The sequence below is a fragment of the Triturus cristatus genome, chromosome 3_1 (assembly GCF_964204655.1).
Source record: "Triturus cristatus chromosome 3_1, aTriCri1.1, whole genome shotgun sequence".
Classification (NCBI taxonomy): Eukaryota; Metazoa; Chordata; class Amphibia; order Caudata; family Salamandridae; genus Triturus; species Triturus cristatus.
In genome coordinates this window covers 876,946,553-876,965,196 of record NC_140583.1, presented here as the reverse complement: position 1 = coordinate 876,965,196, position 18,644 = coordinate 876,946,553, and the positions used below count along the sequence as shown (strand labels likewise).

General features: G+C 44.0%; 1 protein-coding gene across 2 annotated transcripts in view; it reads left to right on the top strand.

The window, feature by feature from the left end:
• DHRS9 (dehydrogenase/reductase 9) overlaps positions 1-18,644 on the top strand; it is a 125,497-nt gene that overhangs the window by 37,128 nt on the left and 69,725 nt on the right. For both annotated transcript variants that reach the window (XM_085645363.1, XM_085645364.1), the window contains exon 3: positions 8,626-8,884. In XM_085645363.1, the coding sequence (XP_085501489.1) occupies positions 8,626-8,884 (259 nt within the window). The remainder of the gene's footprint in view (positions 1-8,625; positions 8,885-18,644) is intronic.

Here is an 18,644-nt window from a genome sequence, read left to right as displayed (position 1 = left end):
CAGTCACAGTCACAGGCCAGCCCTACCTTTCCCATCTGCTCCTTCACTGGCGCTGCTATCCCTTAAATCTCACACCAAGGTGCTAGAAAAGGAATTGCCTTGTGTAGCATTGCCATAGCATTATGATGGTGATGCAATGACATCTTAGCAAAAATGTGTTGCCTGATTGTGTTATGATGTTGAAGCAATTATGATCTTAGAAAAATGTGTTACATTTGAGAAAATATGTTCAACATAGTAACCAATGAAAAACGCATAACAACATATGAAAACATCCACAAAATGCCATGGGTTGATCCTATAATGTGGCATGCTTCCCATGAAATCAAAACCTCAAGTGGTTTCGCCCAACAAGCCAATAACTACATGGGGCTGAGGAAAAACCCCTCTCTCTATATGATATGCTGTGAGTTGTGATGCCATGAGCTCCTGAAGACAGCTAAAGGTATATGTAGTCTGACTTAAAAAAATCATGTCATGGCTGACACAGAGTCCCAAATGGACTGAGCCACCGCAAGTAAGTGAACAATTAGGGACCTATTTACAAGCCCCTATCGTCAAAGGAACATCACTTTTAACGATGTTCCTGTGACGATTGGGACTTTGCATTATTTAGAAGGCGGCGTTAAGCCACTGAACGTGGCTTAACACTGCCTTGTAAATAAGGCCCCCTTTTGCGCTATATTTAGCATGAAAGGGGTGGGTAATGGGTGTTGTGTTGGGCGTTCTGCAGCAGCACCTATTGATTTTGAAGCTGCCCCTTATTTACAATGGTGGATTAATAGGAGGCAGTGCTGAAAGACCAGGGAAAACATGGCGTAACAAGGAGAAATGCTTTATTTCTCCTAGATTTTGCTGTTTCTATGTGTGCTGCATTGTGCAGCGCACATAAAAACAGCAAAACGCTATGAATGACTTTTTATGTGCAGGAAGGTGCTCCATCATTAAAAAAATGACGATTTGCAAGTTATATGTGTGCTGCACAATGCAGCACACATAGGAGTTACAAATCGCCTTTCTGGATTGTTCATGTGCAGGAAGGGACACCTTCCTGCACATAAACAATCATTCCCGCTGCACCATGCACTATGGTGCAAGGGTGCCTGTATTGGCTCTTTGCAGCTCGATTTAGCACAAGTGCAGGCAAAGATGCAGGGGTTCACCCTATGATTGTAAATACAGCGCAACCATGGGTTTCTAAAGTGACGGAGTGCAGCGTTATTAATTTTGGAGCTAACCAGTGCTCCGCCACTTGCTTGTAAATATGCACCTCAGGGCCTCATTACATGGTTCTCTAATGCAGTGGTGTCAATTATGCGCCACAGATTGAACAATACCAGGGATCTCATTAAATTCAGGGGTGCAGAAATAACATGGATTCTAGATTGAACCATAACAATCCCCTCAGAAGTAAGGAATCACTAGAGGAATTGGTAATTCTGGGGCACACTCCCCTTGTACCTCCTCCTTCTCCATCTCAGTTGGAAAGAGAATCAAAATATTGTGTTTTATATCATTTTATTTTATGTAAGTATAGGTATTTAATCTAGCTAAGAAGCACACGAGGTCTGAATAATTACTAAAGAGGGCATAGGAACGATGTCAGGGGAGGGAATATTTTTAGATTGCCCTATAGTAAGGCAGTGGTGTGGGGAGAATTTCTTTTGGTATTCCAGAGGCTGGATGAGATGGAATGTTTGAGTGTATTGTACTCAAAATGCAGAGGTTTCAAAGCCTGTAACTGATAAGGATGCATTTGGCTTATATGATATCATTCATGACAAAACAGATTTTATACAAAGGATGCAGTCCGCTTTTTATCCCTTCGACTAATTAGTCTTCAGGCATGAATGTTTTATTTAGACAACGACAGCCTCAAACTACTCTGCTAGACTTCACCATTGCCTTAGTTCAATCAGCACTCTCTTCATCAAAGCTAAGCAAAATCTAAAAAAGAATCTGTATTCTGGTCCTAATGTTAGCCTAAAAGGAAAAAGCTTCAAAATCTATCTTCTGCCAACTGCAAAACGCGTTTTCTAAACTCTATCTTCCCAACTATAGAATTAAGTCGATTTGTGCTCTTTTTGTTACATAAAACCAAACACTGTAGCAGAGTATTTCACTTATCGTTTTTTAGTGAAATTCACCCCGTTTCCAAAAGGCACCCTTTCCTTGCTTAACCAAAATAAACATGTATTGTAACAATATATAACGTGTATTAGCTGCAATCAGAATCCATCAATGGTAATTGAGGAGCATTTTACCGGATGCACACTATATATGGCTTTTTAACCAACATCACTTTGCATTCAGGACCTTAAAGTTTCGCTTTTCCCTTCACAAGCATCGGCATTCAAGTCCCAATTTGCAAAATCACGTTTGCCCGGAAACTATTAAGTGCTGTTGCATGAGGAAATGAACTGGGATGGCTGGAGACGTCACCCATAATATGTGATTGCTTGGCAGCAGTGATAAAGGTCCACTTAGGGAGGGACCCTCAAATTCACGGTCACGTGGGCTATGGGACAAAGCATTTAGGCCGTCATTACATCATTGCAAGAGGCATACACTTACCACTGGCTTCACTGGGACTACCCAAACCATTATAATTTAAAGTGCCTTGAGGAAGGCACTCTCATCGTTAAACGGTTCATTGATCAACAGTACTCGCCCTATCGAGCCCCAGTATCTCGTTATACAAGAATATGAAGAACAGAACATCAAGAAACAAAATAGTGAATGGTAAATGCATACACGGAAGTATAGATTTGATATTCTTAATTCTACATCGACGTACCTTAAAGATATATGTCCACATAGGTATATATATGTTAAGTTAGGTATATAAAATCTAGGCTTGCCTGTCCATAAAAAAAAATTGTGTTACTTTTCCCTATACTTTTTCCTTGGTGTTGTGCCCCATTCTGGGGTCGATATTCAGGGTGCACACCATAAAGATAGCACAGTTCCTAAATAGGCCTAATACACACTGTATAGCACTGTTTGTGCTCAATTTTTATGACAAAGCTTTTTGATCGTCCACGATCATAAGTGTTATTAATAACAAATCAGGTTAGTAGAAACTGGAGTAGTGATCTTGATACCCAAATATGTTGCCACAGGGACGATATTGAGCTGAACCAAGGAGTTAGACGGGGGATTCTGCCCCACCAAAAGAATTTGCGTTTTGGACATATTGAGTTTATACCCAGAGAATACACCAAACTTTGTTGCCAGTTCTTCCACCTTTGGAATAGCTCTTACAATATCTGTAGTAATCACCACCACGTCATCAGCATAGGCTAGAGCTCTACAATTTACTCCCGCAACCAGAACTGGTAATATATCCTATGTTTGATTCAACTCTTTAAGAAAGAGATCAATATAAATGGCAAAAAGTAATGGTGAAGCTGGGCAGCAATGTCTAGTCCCCCGATAAATAGGAAACAGGGCAGACGATTTTTTCCCAATTTTAATACAGGACATAGGGGATTCATACAAGGCTTTCAAAACCGAGATCATAGTAAGCCCAAACCCCTTCAAACAAAGCATGTCCCAAAGATAGGGCCAAGCCACCCTGTCAAATGCTTTTTCAGCATCCAACAGGGTGACTGCTATGGATGTATTGGTGCCCTGTGCCCAGTCCATGAGAGCAATAACCCTGCGGACATAAACCGAGGTATCCCGCTCAGGTACAAACCCATGTTGCCACCTGGAGACTATGGTAGAAATTATCCCTGATATTCTTGATGCTAACATTTTTGAAAAAACTTTGCTGTCTGCATTAATTAACGATATTGGTCTATATGATGCCGGGTTAGTAGCAGATTTATCTTTTTTCAGAAAAGCCATTATTGTGGATTGTCTTCAGGAGGGTGGAGCTATCCCTTGCTGTGCTTCTAGAAAAGTGGCCAACATATCTTGTTTTAATAAATGCCTAAACATCCTAAAGAATTCCAAAGGGATGCCATCAGGTCCCATCGCTTTACCCGAGGCAAGAGAGAGTAGAGCCAGCTCAATTTCATCCCAGGTAATGTCAGTATCCAATGCCTGAGCTTGGGCAGTAGTTAATTTTGTAATATTGTCCAGAGAGGAAAAATTCAAAAAAAGCTCGTTAGAATACAGTAGAGCATCTTGCTCATACAACTGTGAATAGAACTGTTGAAATACCTCAAGAATTTCCTCAGGATTATTATGAGTCTGACCAGAAGCATCCTCTATTGTAGTGACAGTATTAATAACCTCTTTTTGTCTTATTGTTTTCGCCAGTATTCTCCCAGAATTTTCCCCCATCTCATAAATCTGAGATCTAAATATTGCCGTCTGCTCAGCCACTTTGGTTGCTAAGACCTCGTAAAGTCTGGCTTTATGTATATCTAAGATGGTTTTAATATGCTCTGTGTCTTGTAATAAGCTGATAGTGGTGGTTAATTTTTCCTCCCATTCCTGGATCACTTTATAATAATTATCCAGCTTATTCCGGATGTTTTTTTGCTTTCTAATCGAGAAAGACAATGTCTCCCCACGTACTCCTGATTTAAAAGCGTCCCAGACAATTTGGGTCGAAGCACTCCCTCTATTGAGCTAAAAAAACTCCCTGATCCACTTCCCCATGTGTTCTATATATAATGGGTCCGCAAGTAACTTTCGCTCAAAGGACCAAGTTCTCAGCCGTGGTGTATCCGGTCTCTCTATCAACACCGGGTTATGATCAGAAATTATTTGTGGGAAAATTTTAAACCCGGTATTGTTATTAAGCCCTAAAGTAACAAAAAAATAGTCCAATCGACGGAGCTTCTGATGTGGGGCAGAAAAAAACGTGTACCCCGGTGACAAAGGATTTTTATCAAACCCCACATCACACAATCCAAAATTAGTGCTTAGTTATAAACTAGTTCTAAAAGAGGTTAACTCTATGTTGGAGCGTATTAATCATTTGCATTTGTCTTTATATGGGAGGAATAATGTGCTGAAAATGCTAATTCTCCCTAAATTTATATACCTATTTCGATCTGTGCCTTTAGAATTTCCTCTTACTTTTTTTAAAGAACTTGAGAGAATGGCAGCTAGATTCCTGTGGGGTTTCAAACGTCAACGTAGAGCTTATAAGAAGATGATTGTTCCTAAGGATAGGGGTGGATGGAGCACACCATACTTCTTATTCTATTATTTATCATCTGCTTTACAGTTCATTTCGCCTTTGATAATTGGAGCGAAGGCCCAAATTCTAGAATCCCATGCTCCCTCAATTTATGAGTTTTCCTTGGGAGCTGCGGCGCGTGGATGTTTGTTAAGAAATATAGAACCCAGTTATTATAAAAAAACAAAATTTAAGATATTAAAAGCCGCCTTCTTTGTTTGGAACTTAATCCGGCGCCAGCTAGGGATTCAAAAATTTTTGAGATATACCCCCTTGTCGTCATCACATATTTTTCCTCCCATCTTTAGAGATTATACAATGACGAGATGGCGCAATTGTGATATTAACTTGTTAGGTGATTTATGGCATAACAATCACATTATAACATTTTCAGAACTTCAATTTAAATTTAATCTTACAAATGTTGATTACTTTAAGTACCTCCAGGTGTATAGTTTTCTCAAGAATATGACCTTTCTGGTTCGTTCTGGACTTGTCGAGATTCCTATTATTGATGCATTACATATGAAAAAAAGGATTGGTTTTTATTATAACCTATTATTATCATGTTGCTCTGATGATATGTTGGTTATTCAACAGAAATGGGCGGAGAAGATAGAATGTAATAATAATGCGATTCAGATTTCTATTTCGCTTGCTAATTCTGTTTTGTTGACGGGTAGACTGCGTACTCAGCACTATATGGCTATTTGTGACCTATACTATACCCCTGCAAAAATCTCAAAATGGGGTTCAACAGCTTGAACTGCATGTAGCAGATGTGGGCTATCTGCTGCTGATGCAGTTCATGTGTTTTATAGCTGCCCACTATTAACATCTCTGCTACATGAAATTCAGTCTTTTTTTACTGTATTATTTGGAGTGGTAATAACAATAACAGCAGAATTAGTATTGACAGGAGTGTCCTCTGAGTTACCGAATGAGTATAATAGAAACTTAGTATTCATCTTTATGGCCATTTTTCGGGGTTGTATTACTCAAGAATGGATTAGTCCTGAACCACCATCTTTTCGCACCTGGAGGGCACGCTTATTAGCAATGTATAACTTGGAACATGCTATTTATAGAACAAAAGGGACTAAAAAAAAGGTTATAGGAATGAAAATTTGGGCGCCAGTCCAGCAATGGATTCAGGGGGAACTGGGCTAATTCCTGGTCCTTTTTCCTTTTTTTAAATTTATTTTTCTTTTATTTTATAACCCTTTGTGTCTTTTTAATTGTGATTTGAGACTGGCTGTTGAATATAAGTTGTATGTACACTCCGCTTTATTATTTATTGTATGTTTGTATTTGTCTTCCGACCCATTATCTTTGTATCTGTATTGTAACTGGCTTGCATTAAATCAATACAATTTTGGGAGAAAAAAAATAAAAAAAATAAATAAAAATAACGTATCAGGTTAACTTTTCTTGCTTAACAGTTCAACTGGATATTCAAATCAATGCGTGTAAAAAATCATTTGATACGTGGTTGTGTCATCCATAGAGCCCCAGTGCATTTCGGGGTTGTGCCTCTTATTCAAGTGTTACGGTTCAACCACTGGGTATGTGCATTAAATCACAAGAAGAAGCAAAAAAAAAAAAAGACAGGGGCATATTTACAACTAAGCCAAGCCAAGAAAGCTAATGCCGCGCTCCGTCACTTTGGAAACTCAGAACTGCACTGTATTTACAACAATAAGGTGCAGCCCTGCGTTTCTCCCTGCCCTGGCTCTAAATTTTGCTGCCTAGTGCCAATGCAGGCACCCTTGCACCATAGTGCAAGTGTGCCTGTGTTGTGGAAAATGATTATTCATGTGCAGGAAGGTGTCCCTTCTTCACATAAACAATCACAGATGGCGATTTGTAACACCTATGTCTGCTGCATTGTGCAGCACACATAGAAGTTGCAAATCATCAATTTTAAAATGATTGCTTAGCTGCAGGAAGGGACACCTTCCTGCACATAAACAACCCTACATGGCGTTATGCTGTTGCTATTCGCGCTGCACAATGTAGCACACATAGAAACAGCAAAAACGAGGAGAAATATAGCATATCTCCTCGTATCGCCTGTTTAGGGTCAGGTTTTCCCTGGCCTTAATTTTGGCACTGCCCAATATTTATGCAACCCTTGTAAATAGGGGGCAGCGTCAAAATCAATAGGTGTTGTGGCGGAATGCCCACAGCAACACTCATTGCCCACCCCTTTCATGCTAAGTATAGCGTGAAGGGTTGCCTTATTCACAAAGAGGCGTTCAGCCACGCTAAGTGGCTTTACCCCTCCTTGTGAATAAGGCGAGGCCTCTATCACCATAGGAACGTCGAAAAAAGTAACGTTCCTGTGGCGATAGGGGCTTGTAAATATGCCCCATAGAATAGCTTTGTGTTAGGATGTGTCAGAAGATATATGCATATATTGTACTTTGGCAAAACTGAACACAAGAACGAAACCAGGTTATAAGAACACAGAAGCAACATTAGTCATGACTCTAAACAATCTTCAGTAGCCTGACCCTATTTGTACCATTTTGAGTTTTATAGTGCGCAAACGTGACCCTTAGGGTATCAGAGCGCTTTACAGGGATAACACATTGTATACACCTTTGAAATAAACAATAAACATAAATAGGGATAGAAGGAAGTGACTACACTCGGGAGTAACAGGGTATACACAATATTCAGAGCAGCGAAAATGTGAGCACTATGCAGAGATATCCAGCAATTACATTTGAAGGAGAAACAGAACAAACACGTTGTATACAACTTTGAATAGACAATAAACATAAATAGGGATAGAAGGAAGTGACTACACGCGGGAATAACAGGGTATATACAATATTTAGAGCAGCGAACAAGTGAGCATCATGCACAGATATCCAGCAATTAAATTTGAGGGAGTAACAGGTCAGTACAAAGACAAGAGCAACCAAGCAGTCAAGAATCTAGCAGTAAACATAGCAATGCCACTGAGCGGTGTGCTCAATGAATGAGATTTGTGGGAGGAACTTGCCCATTAGGAAGGTTTTAGGTTCCTTTTTAAAAATTGACAGAGAAGGTATTCTTCTGATGAGAGACGGCAACGGGGTGCCTGGAGCACAAAGTCTCTGGCGGAGCAGGAGTGTCTGGCTCCTCCAGAAACCATGATTTTGTGGTCGAGATATGCAGGGGATTTCGCGTGTAGCGTTTTGTGAGTGATACATGCCAGTTTGAGTTGGATTCTATTTCTTTGGCTACCACTAACGTCTCATATTTTCCTGATTTGCCAATGTTTTCTTCCCATATTTACTTCATCGTGATGGATTCAATAATATTGTGTAAAACTGAGAACTGTGTACACATGCTACATCATGAACTAATCAAGCTGCTTTATAAGACAAAAATACGACTGATACCATAACTTGTAATCAGTGAATTCATCAGAATGGCCACGATGGTATACCAAAAACATTTTAAAATGTAGCTTTCTGTTTGTGTCTGTGCAGGTCTGTGGGGTCTGATCAATAATGCTGGAGTGCCTGGAGTCATTGCTCCTACTGACTGGCTGAAGATACAACATTTCAGAAAGCCTATTGCAGTGAACCTGATGGGCCTGATACACGTAACTTTAGCCTTACTTCCTCAAATAAAGAGAGCCAAGGGAAGAATTGTAAATGTAGCGAGCATTGGCGGAAGAGTGGCAGTCAGCGGAGGAGGATACTTTGCTTCGAAATACGGAGTTCAAGGATTTACAGACAGCTTAAGGTAAATTGGGCCTTCAAAACCTGACCTCATAGATGTAATTAAAGGCACTCTCTTTCACTAATGTCAGAGACACAGAAATGTGTTCAAATAACTTGTGAAATGTAAAATGCAGACTAAATAAATAAAATGAATTGCAGTCAACTGAGGAGGGAAAGAGAAAAAAGTGAATATTAAGCCAATCTATATAGTTTTCAGGTTAAGTCATTAATGGAGAAAACAGCAACGTAAGGGGAACGTGAAAGAGGAGGGGCTGCTGCTGGAAAGTTGTCTGTTAGTAGGAGAGTACGGGGACTGTGGTAGGCTCTGACAAAATTTAGATCAATGTTGAACCCAAATCTCTTGGCTTTGGCAGCTGGGAGAAGCTGAGACGAGCGAGGTTTGGCTTAGCAGGAGCTTACTCCTGCACAAACAGAACATAGCACAGGATAGGATTAGGTCTTGGCTAATGCATGGAAGCACGGCATTCAGCAGTGTCATAAGTGCGAGTGATGGGATGTAAGACCAACCCACACTTCCCAGCCCTGGTGTACCTTAGACTATTGCAGACACCCCTGTATTTCAGAGATAAGACCAAATATCGAGAGAATATTGTAATTTGTCAAAATGGCCACATTGGGCTTGGATCCCGCAACATATTGCATTAGTCTAGTGAGTTGGTAGTTTAGACTCAAAATAGATAGGTGTGTCCTTTGCAAACTGCTTGGAGTCAACAGTGGAGAGGGTCTGCCTGAATTTTGGTTTGGATGTGCTAGAGACGACAGCCTTTCCTATGCCCAGTGTTAGATCTGGGGGTCTCTAGTTGGCAGAGGTATACACCTTAGACCAAATAGGGACCCTTGCTTCTAGTCAGGGTACAAGGACACACACGGTAGATAACCCCTGCTCACCCTCTAGGTAGCTTGGCTCGAGCAGACAGGCTTATCCCCAAGGCAATGTGTAAGGTATTTGCACGTAGACGCCACAATGATCCCAACTCCGCACACCACAAACTTAGACCACACAGGTGAGTTATATCAAAAATAATATATCTTTATCTAGTTTCCGCAGTTGAAATCAAGCATCACAGGTTTACACTATATTCGCTTTCTTGGTTGGTCGGGATCTCAAGATGATAGTCTCTAGTCTCTTGCGTGATTCGATACTCACTGAGAATGAATCAGTTCGTAGGCTCTTGTTGTTTAGGCAGCTACGTTGCTCCGATGGTGTCACTGCGCTCGTTGTACAAAGCGCTCCTCTGGCTGTTCGGTGCAAGGTTTCCACAACTCCCTCGACGAGCCCCCAGTGACGATGTTGACGTCACCGGAGTCAGCCACTCACAGCGCGGCTTCGTAGAGCAGGGAAGTACGACTCTCGGTCTGCTTCAGGCCTCCGGGTCGCGGCAAGGCACGTGCCGATGAGCACGTCGGTCTTCTTGAGGCGGCAACCGGTGTCAGGCCCGGATCAGCGCGGTACTCTCCAGCAAGGCAGAGAGCAGCCAGCCCACTTTACCGGCAGATGTTGAGAAGCTTGGTAGAACAGTCCATGGTCCCTGCAGCACACAGCAGCGCAGGGGGGACACAGCAGAGTCTTGGGTTCGGGGCAACCTTTCTATCCCTGGGTTGCGAAACAGGAGACCAGCTCTTCTCAGGCCCTTGGAGATTCGGTTTAAGACACAGCACACAGCAAAGTCTTGTTTGGTCAAGTGGGTAGAGTCAGCACACAGCAAGACCCCTTCTCCTCCTCAGCTTCAGTTGTACAGCAGAACAGGTCAGCCCTTAGAGCACACAGCAAGGCAATCTTCCTTTTAGTTCTTCAGCGGTCCGTCTTTCAGCAGAGGTTCCTCTTGATGGTAGAATCTAAAAATCTGTTGTCAGGGGTCCTTTACTTATACCCCTAAAGGTCTTTGAAGTCTTTGTGCAAGTGGGTCCTGAGCCCGGTCTGATCCAGTTCTGGGTGTTGCTGGAGCACTTTGTTTTCCTAGCTTCTACTTTCTTTTCAGAGTGAGGGGCAGAGTCGTCAGCCGCCCAGCAGGAGGTGGATCCAGCACCGTGGCAGGCAGGCACAGCCTTATTCACTCCCAGGTGCTATCTCCTCCCTCCACTCTCCTTGCAAATGTCACCATTCAGCAGAGGGCTGACTCAGCCAACCTCCCGGGGGATCCCCAGCCCCTGTCACTCTCAAGCCAGACAGTCAATCCACAAGCATGCCCAGGCACACAGAATGGTCAGACAAGAGAACAGCTACTCTCTAAAAAGTACTATTCTCCAACTCAGGATTTAAAAACAACCTCTCCTAAAAGATGTGTTATTAAATGCTGAGCTCAGGGATATCAAACACTCATGTCTTATCTTGTTCCTATGAGAAGATAGGCGGATAGCCATTGGCACCAGCCTCCCCCATGTTAGCCTACGGAGCAAGATAACCTTGCAGCAGTGAACACACAAAATGGCCGTTTGTTCACTACCAGAACATGTTACCTGCACTAGTACATGCTCTACCTTTTGCATACACTGCACCCTGCCCAGGGGGGTACCTTGGGCCTTCCATAGGGATGACTGACGTGTATAAAAAGGGAAGGGTTAGGCCCGGTCAGTGTGGACACTGGCCAGGAGGACATGGCAGTCCGGGGACTGCAGGCAGGCCTGCGGTGGCAGGCCTGAGACACCGTTTTAGGGCTACACCGGTGGGTGGCGCAATCAGCGCTGCAGACCCACTAGTAGCATCTGTCATCACCAGCCCTGACACACACAGTGCACTTTACTAGGGACTTCATGGTGATACAGATATGCCAATCAGGTATATCCAATCAATATGATATTTTACACAGGGAGCACTTACACTCTGGCACTGGTTAGCAGTGGCAGAGTGTCCAAAGCATCTAAACCAGCAAAAACGAAATCCGTCACAGCATCAAAAATCCAGGTAGCACAGGCAAAAGATAGGGGAAAAACCCACGCCAAGGATGTCAGGTCTAACACCCAGCATATCTGAGACAGCTGTTGGGAGAAGGCAATATCTGCTTCCAGTGGAGAAAATATCATACTGACGGCCCTGAGAGGTAGTTGCTGTAGTCAATGCTAACACAAACACAAAGACAAAGGTGCATCACCAGTTCTCTGCCTGACCCTTCCACTCTACCTTCTTAGAGACCTGAGCCTGCCTTAGTAGGTCAAGGCCAACGCTTCAGATTGTGGGTGGAGAGTCTTTGCAGCAATGGCAGTGTCAGCACAAGAACAGACAAAGGGATTCAAGGAACCATTAAAAATTAATCTGATTAATGGCAGATGCAGTTGTAGTGTTGGATGCCAAGTACGTTCAACAAAACTTAGACCTGAACTAGTACTTTATATCACAATCATAAATAGTGCTAAACACTACCTGAGCCAATTCTAAGTGCTGAAACAGAAACACTTAAAAATACATAAACATAAAGGGTATTATAGTAAGTGAGGTAGAGTAATTCCAGCTAGAATGGTTCTGCATGGATATGGCCTTCTTTAGGCACTATCAGGATGTGTTAAAATTAGATGAAGGACCAGTTGCAAGGTTTGGCTTTCAAGAACTTCCTGTACTGAAGTGAGCACACTTAGATATGGAGTTGAAAAACAAACCTGTTCCAAAGTTTTGGACCCTTAACCTTCAAGTTCTCATTTCAGCTTTGTCAGGCACAGCCACTCCTTAATGGCCAGAAGACAAATTAAGGGAATTGAAGATTGTCCCTAATGGAGTCCGCTGCAGATGGTTTCACTCCCCACACCACAAAACTATTTCGGTGAGAATTGTCCTTTTTGAGCTGTGGATCTCCATAGTGATACACCTTTCACTTCTTGTTCCACCGTTCGTCATATTCTGAGAGGTAGACTTAACCAAGTCTAGTACTTCTTCATTGGCAAAGCCTTGAGGTCCACATGGGAGCAAACAGGTGTACCCCTTCTTGTGCAAACCATTGCTAGAGTACAATTTAATACCAGGGTCAGTGGCAAATTTCAAGGCGGCTTAATGGCTGGGACACAAAAAAACACAGCCTGGCCAATCAAGCAAACAAAAGCATAGTTTCAGTTGGCATCTTCTTAAAGCCTATTCTTCTTGCTGTTCAGTAGGTAGATCTGGATCAGCAAGCTGGTGAACATGAGAATTTAGGTGAGAGCATGGGGATGCATGGGGATGGGTTGTGGCAATTGCAAACTTCATGTAGCCACCATTTTGACTGGCACAGAATGGCTTCTTTCAAGATCCTTCATTCACTTAACAGTCCTTTTATTTTGCCAAAATATATGAAAACTGGATAGTTATTTTGAATGAAACACAGAAAATTGTGCAAAATATATATATATGTGTGTGTGTGTGTGTATATATATACACAAACTCTGAAAGTGGGAGTAAGGCCTTCATTAGATCACCTATGTAAGCAAATGACTTTTGTGAAACGTGATTGTAGGAAAGTAGGATCTACTTCTAGGGTTACCCCCACTTTTTGCTTGATTTTGACTAGTCTGACTGAGATCCTGCTAATCAAGACTCCAGTCTACCTGCTCTCTCCCTAAATTGTTGTGCTCAGTACTTAGGTACATCCCTGATTGGATACTGGGGTACTCTTGTCAGTCCCTAGTATTTGGTACCCATGTACCCAGGGCATAGGTACCCCAGAGGTCTCCCATGGGGTGAAGCATATATTATGCCACCCATGAGAGACCATTCAAAAAAGAACTACAAGCCTGCCATTGCAGCCTGTGTAAATTGGTGCATGCAACACTTACTGGGTTTACTATATCTAGGGGTTGCTGCACTTAAAACCTATAAGTCACCCCTATAGCAGGCCTTTGCATTCCTGAAGGCAGGGTGCTTGGTTTTAAGTTAGAGGGTGCCCCTGTATGAGCAGGACACCCCTGCAGCCTACGTAGTCCATTCTCTTGGGTTGTCAGTGAAGTAGCCATATACTATATAGAGGGGCACCGCGTAACTACGCGATGACCATCTAGAAAACAGCTGCAACAAATCCTTTCATGTTTTCTATCAAACATGTTGGAATCATACACCTACACCGTAAACGGTGTGGGAGGAATGATTCCAAGCACTGGAAGAGCCATCCGTTAAACTCTCAATGTTCCCGGTACCAACCTTCTAGTCCCGGACAGCACAAAATGGTTGCTGACGACCGAGACACATTTCTGCCCTCCTGCTGCTAAGCCAAGCTCGATCAGAGGAATGTGGAACAATAGGCATCCTGTCACAGGGAGGTGTGACCACCTCCCAGACAGGATTTAGTGTATTGGGACCGGGTGGGTGCGCTTGCCAGCGTCTGAAAGTCTGCATGAGGGGCACATTCAAACCAGTTTTGGGAGCCGTTGGCTCCCGCTCTGGCGCAAAACTGGACAAAGGACATGAGATTAACCTCCCCCTGTCCAGACCCTCCCCTGAGAGGGTCCCCTGAATCTTGCGAACCCTTTCCCTAGGGAACTTAAGGGCTTACCAGGGTGTAGGTCCCTAGATCCGTCATGGGAAAAGATCTAGATCAAACACCACTGCACTTCTACCTGCTGGACACTCTGGACTTCGCTGGACTTCGTAAGAGCCCGACTTCATCTCCCTGCTTGTCTGCTGTATTGTCTGTGTCCGTGCTTCATACAGAAACCCTCCTAGGCCTGTGGAGCATCAAAGACACTTGAAGGAAACTCCCTTGAAATGAAGGAGTAACTTCCCCGCATTCGCAGGCACCTCAACACTGCTGACAAGTCTGCTGGTCCTGAGCTCCTGCGGACTACAAAGGATTCAACAACACAGGTGGTAGTTTTCTACGTCCCTCAAGGCCTAAGCTGCCCTCTCACCTAGTTTGAGGCCGATATCCCTTGTGGGGGCTACAATAACTGAACCCCTGTGTACCGCGTTCTTTGGCAAGTGCAAAGGCTTGTTGGCAACTTTGCAACAAGTGCTTTGGGCTAAAGTTGCTCCAACCTCCAGCAACTTCTTCCAACAAGATCTTTAGCCACACCGCCTCATGGGCACCATGGCCTGCTCCTTTGGTGAGCTGCTCCAGGTCCTCTTGCAACTCCTGTGCCTCCAGCCTGTGGGTCCATTTGAGGGTCCTCTGATTGTTTGGGGTCTGCCCTAACTCCCCTGCTTGTGGTGAGTCCCCTGGACCTTGCTGGTCCCAACCTTGCACCTTTTTGACCTCCTGCGTGGGTTGCATTTGCCAAGGCTTGTTCGTGCTTCCACCGAACACCAACGCTTCAGCATTCGACATCCTTCGTGGGACAGCTCGTATCCCTTTCCTGGTCTTCCTCAGCGTTGCCTGGTCCTCAAGGCTGCCGAGTCAAGATTAACATCTTTTCTGAAGCACCCAACATCGGAGGACATTCGACTTCCAAGTCCCCTGGTCACTCCTGAATGACATAGACTCTGTCCCCTCTGCTTTCAGGTACTCCTCTTCAAGAATCCATGTTTTGATTCCTACTGACAATTTCTTCTATTCCAGCAGCAGCATTCCTGAAGTCCTCCATTGGGTACGACTGCGGTTTTCGACACCACTTCACAAGTATGCACCCAGCTTCCTTGGTATAGGCAATGTGGGTACTAGGGTATCCATGGGTGGGGTGGCTCACCAACCTACTGTGTCTTCCAAAGGGTTCCTTCAGGGTCCACTGGGAAGGGTCGTTAATCTTCAAAAATACAACTGGGACATGCACATAGACTTGTATAGAGCACACAGTTATGCTCCCACACTGCACACGCTCTCCGTGGGGTCCCAATCTACTTACCCCAGCAATTCTATGTCCTCTCGGCATCATCCTGACTTCTGCCACTTTCTAAGCATATGGTTTGGTCCCCCCCCCCCCCTGGGGCCACTATGTATTTCGTGCAATTTACAGTGTTTCTTTGCTAAAGTATTGTTTGCATTGTGCTTATCTCCGAGTATGAGATACCTGAACATTCTAGAGTATTATATTATATAATGAATACATATTTTTATAAATTCTTGATGTGGTTCTTTTCACTTAATCTATACTGTACAATTGTTTTCTGGTAAAACAAGCTGCTTTACACTCCTTCTGGACTAAGCCTGAAGGCTGCTCTCCACAGCTACCACTTAGAGAACTTTCTAAGGTTGTCTAAGACCACTTAAATCACCATAAGGGTTGTCTGGACTGGTGCAAGGTGCCCACTTACAATAGTGGACATCATATACCAGGCCAGCCTCTCACAGTAATACTCCCAGATTAAATTTTTTTTTAACCACCTGGTTTGGATCTCTGCCTTCGGTTGGACTATCAAAATAAGTCTCACACATTGCAAGCTTCTATCCCGGTGCCCACCCTTTAAAGTAAGATTGACTTCTGCGCAGTTGTGGTATGAGATCTGTGCTGGTTACATGCGAACATGTGTTCATAGATATGTGTACAAGTGTGTAGGTTAATTAAGGAAGACTGTTGTGAGACTCATCTTGCTCTCCACGTAAGGTAGCACTGTTGCAGATGGTACCCAGAATACATTTTTAAGGCTGGTGAAGACCATATAATTTAACTGGGACTTGAAAAACAAGCGTCCCCTTTCTTTTTGTCTATACTTTGAGTGAAAACCACACAAGATATAATTTGGGATTGGATCAGCAGAGAAAAGTGATTGGCATGATTTTTCCTATCCATAGAAAAGTTCCAAGGACATATAAAACTTTTGTTTGCCATACAGGCTCCTTTATGCGCTTTAGAATTTATGTTATTTACTTGTGCCAGCCCTAAGGAGATTCAGGTTTTGAATTGCCCCACTGAATTAGCGCTGCTGGTCAACCAGCACTTACATACCTCCCATGGTGGTCAATTTTGGGGGGATTGGATTTATGCTGGAGGAAGTTGGTGGAGGAGGAATCTGCATAGGGTGATTATCTAATACTCTTCTGACATTCCTGGAAATTCACTTCTCTAGGAGACAAACGGGAAGCAACTGAACTCTGGCACCAGAAACAATAGAGGGTCTCTTTGAAGTCATGAAGGAAAGGAACTGGTCTCGCACTGCCATTTTGAGTTGGAACAAATGGCAAGGAGTGGTATTGAAAACTGTCCCTTGATTCTCCTATCTGTAAAAATCCTAAAATGGGTGCTAGGGGTTGAGCCAGCCTCTGGGCTAACCCTGGGCATAGGACTACGCTACGCTTGCGGAGCGTGCGTAGTTTGCGCTACTACACACTACACAAATTGCACGTAGCCCAGTGCAAAAACGCGTAGCGTAGCATAGCAGGCATTTTTTGCTTGCTCGTGGTCCTCAACGTCAAGTTGGTGACCGCAAGTGGGCAAAATCAACATCCCGGTGAGACTTTTCCTTGTTCGCGATCAGCAACATCAAGTTGCCGATCGCGAGCGTGGAAAATAAACCTCCCGGTGAGGTTCTCAACTCGGGGAGGTCAGGTTTCTCATTGCGAGTGGTCGCGTATGCTTGCGACCGCTCACGATGAGAAACTACCAGTCCACGTTGAGAAAGTTGCTGCTCGAGTACAAATCTACTCGAGCTGCAGAAAACGACCACTTGCACTGTGCAAGATGCCGTTTGCAACGTTTGCACAGTGCGGACAAGCATCTGCAACTGTGCAATCAGTGCGAACAGCATTTCCCTCCTGCACTACGCAGTTCGTGTAGCTACGCGTAGCGTGCGTGGTGCGATGTGCACTTCGCGTAGCTAGACGTAGCGCTACTACGCAAACTACGCCCAGGGTTACTCTGGGCTGCTCACAGTAAACGTCAGTTCAGGGTCAGGGAGTGATGTAAAATCTCTGGATTTGATGTGGACACTTACCTACCAATACTCTCCTCTTCCACTTTAAAGGCAGAGAGAAGAGTGGACTTCAAGTGAGGAAGGACAGATAGGCTCACCAATAAACCCCTGCCTGGCCTGGAATCTTGGCATTTACTTCCAGAACTCTTTTAGACACAGTCTCCAGAGCTGGAGCTTCCCCAATCCCGCTTTGCTGAGGATTCTGAAGGAGAAGGGTCTCTTGGAATGCTGTGGTCTGGACCTGTGGTGGATACACCTGGAGGGGTTCCCCTGATTTCTTTTCGGCACACATGCACCCTGGAAGTAGCCAGAAAGCCACAGGTCCTGAGGAGTGTAGGCAGAGAATGTTATCTGCCTTGAGGGCCAATAGGGGCTGCAATAGGAAGACCCCAGGCTAAGGAAACACCAGGAGTGGAGGACATGTCATGGGTTTTTACAGCTCCACACAGCTAGAAAGAAGCAACAGGGTTTAGGAGCTGTGGAAAAGCATTTCTTCAAGCACCAGAAAACCATAAAAAAAATAGAGAGCCCAGTATGTACTAAATGGATAGTTCTGGTGGATGGGGCACACCGCCAGTAGCAGAAATCACAAAACCTCATCCAAGAAGACCATCAGGTCAAAGATACTGCTCTCTTTTTAAGCCAAATGTTGCAGCATTGGTTGTTCCTAGCACTGTTACCTGGGGCTAGGGAGCACTGCCTTAAGTTGTCTGGTCCTAGAAGGGACATTTATATTTCCCCCAGGGAATCAGCCTTCATCTTGCGTTGATGTTTGCAGGGTCACAATTGCCCCATCCGAGGTAGGTTGGACTGTTTGGAAATGCCCATGACCAACAGGGGCTATAGAGAAGCATCCCAAAGCATCTCCCTGCTCTGGGGAGTCATGGGCCTTCCCTGATATCCCTATGAGGCAAAAATGGGCTCCCTGAGTTAGGAAGGAGCTTTGATGATCCAACCTCTGCTTCTCTTATCCATGAGGGGTACAGGGCTGCCAGCAAACTGGAGGAAGGTGGTTTCCTTG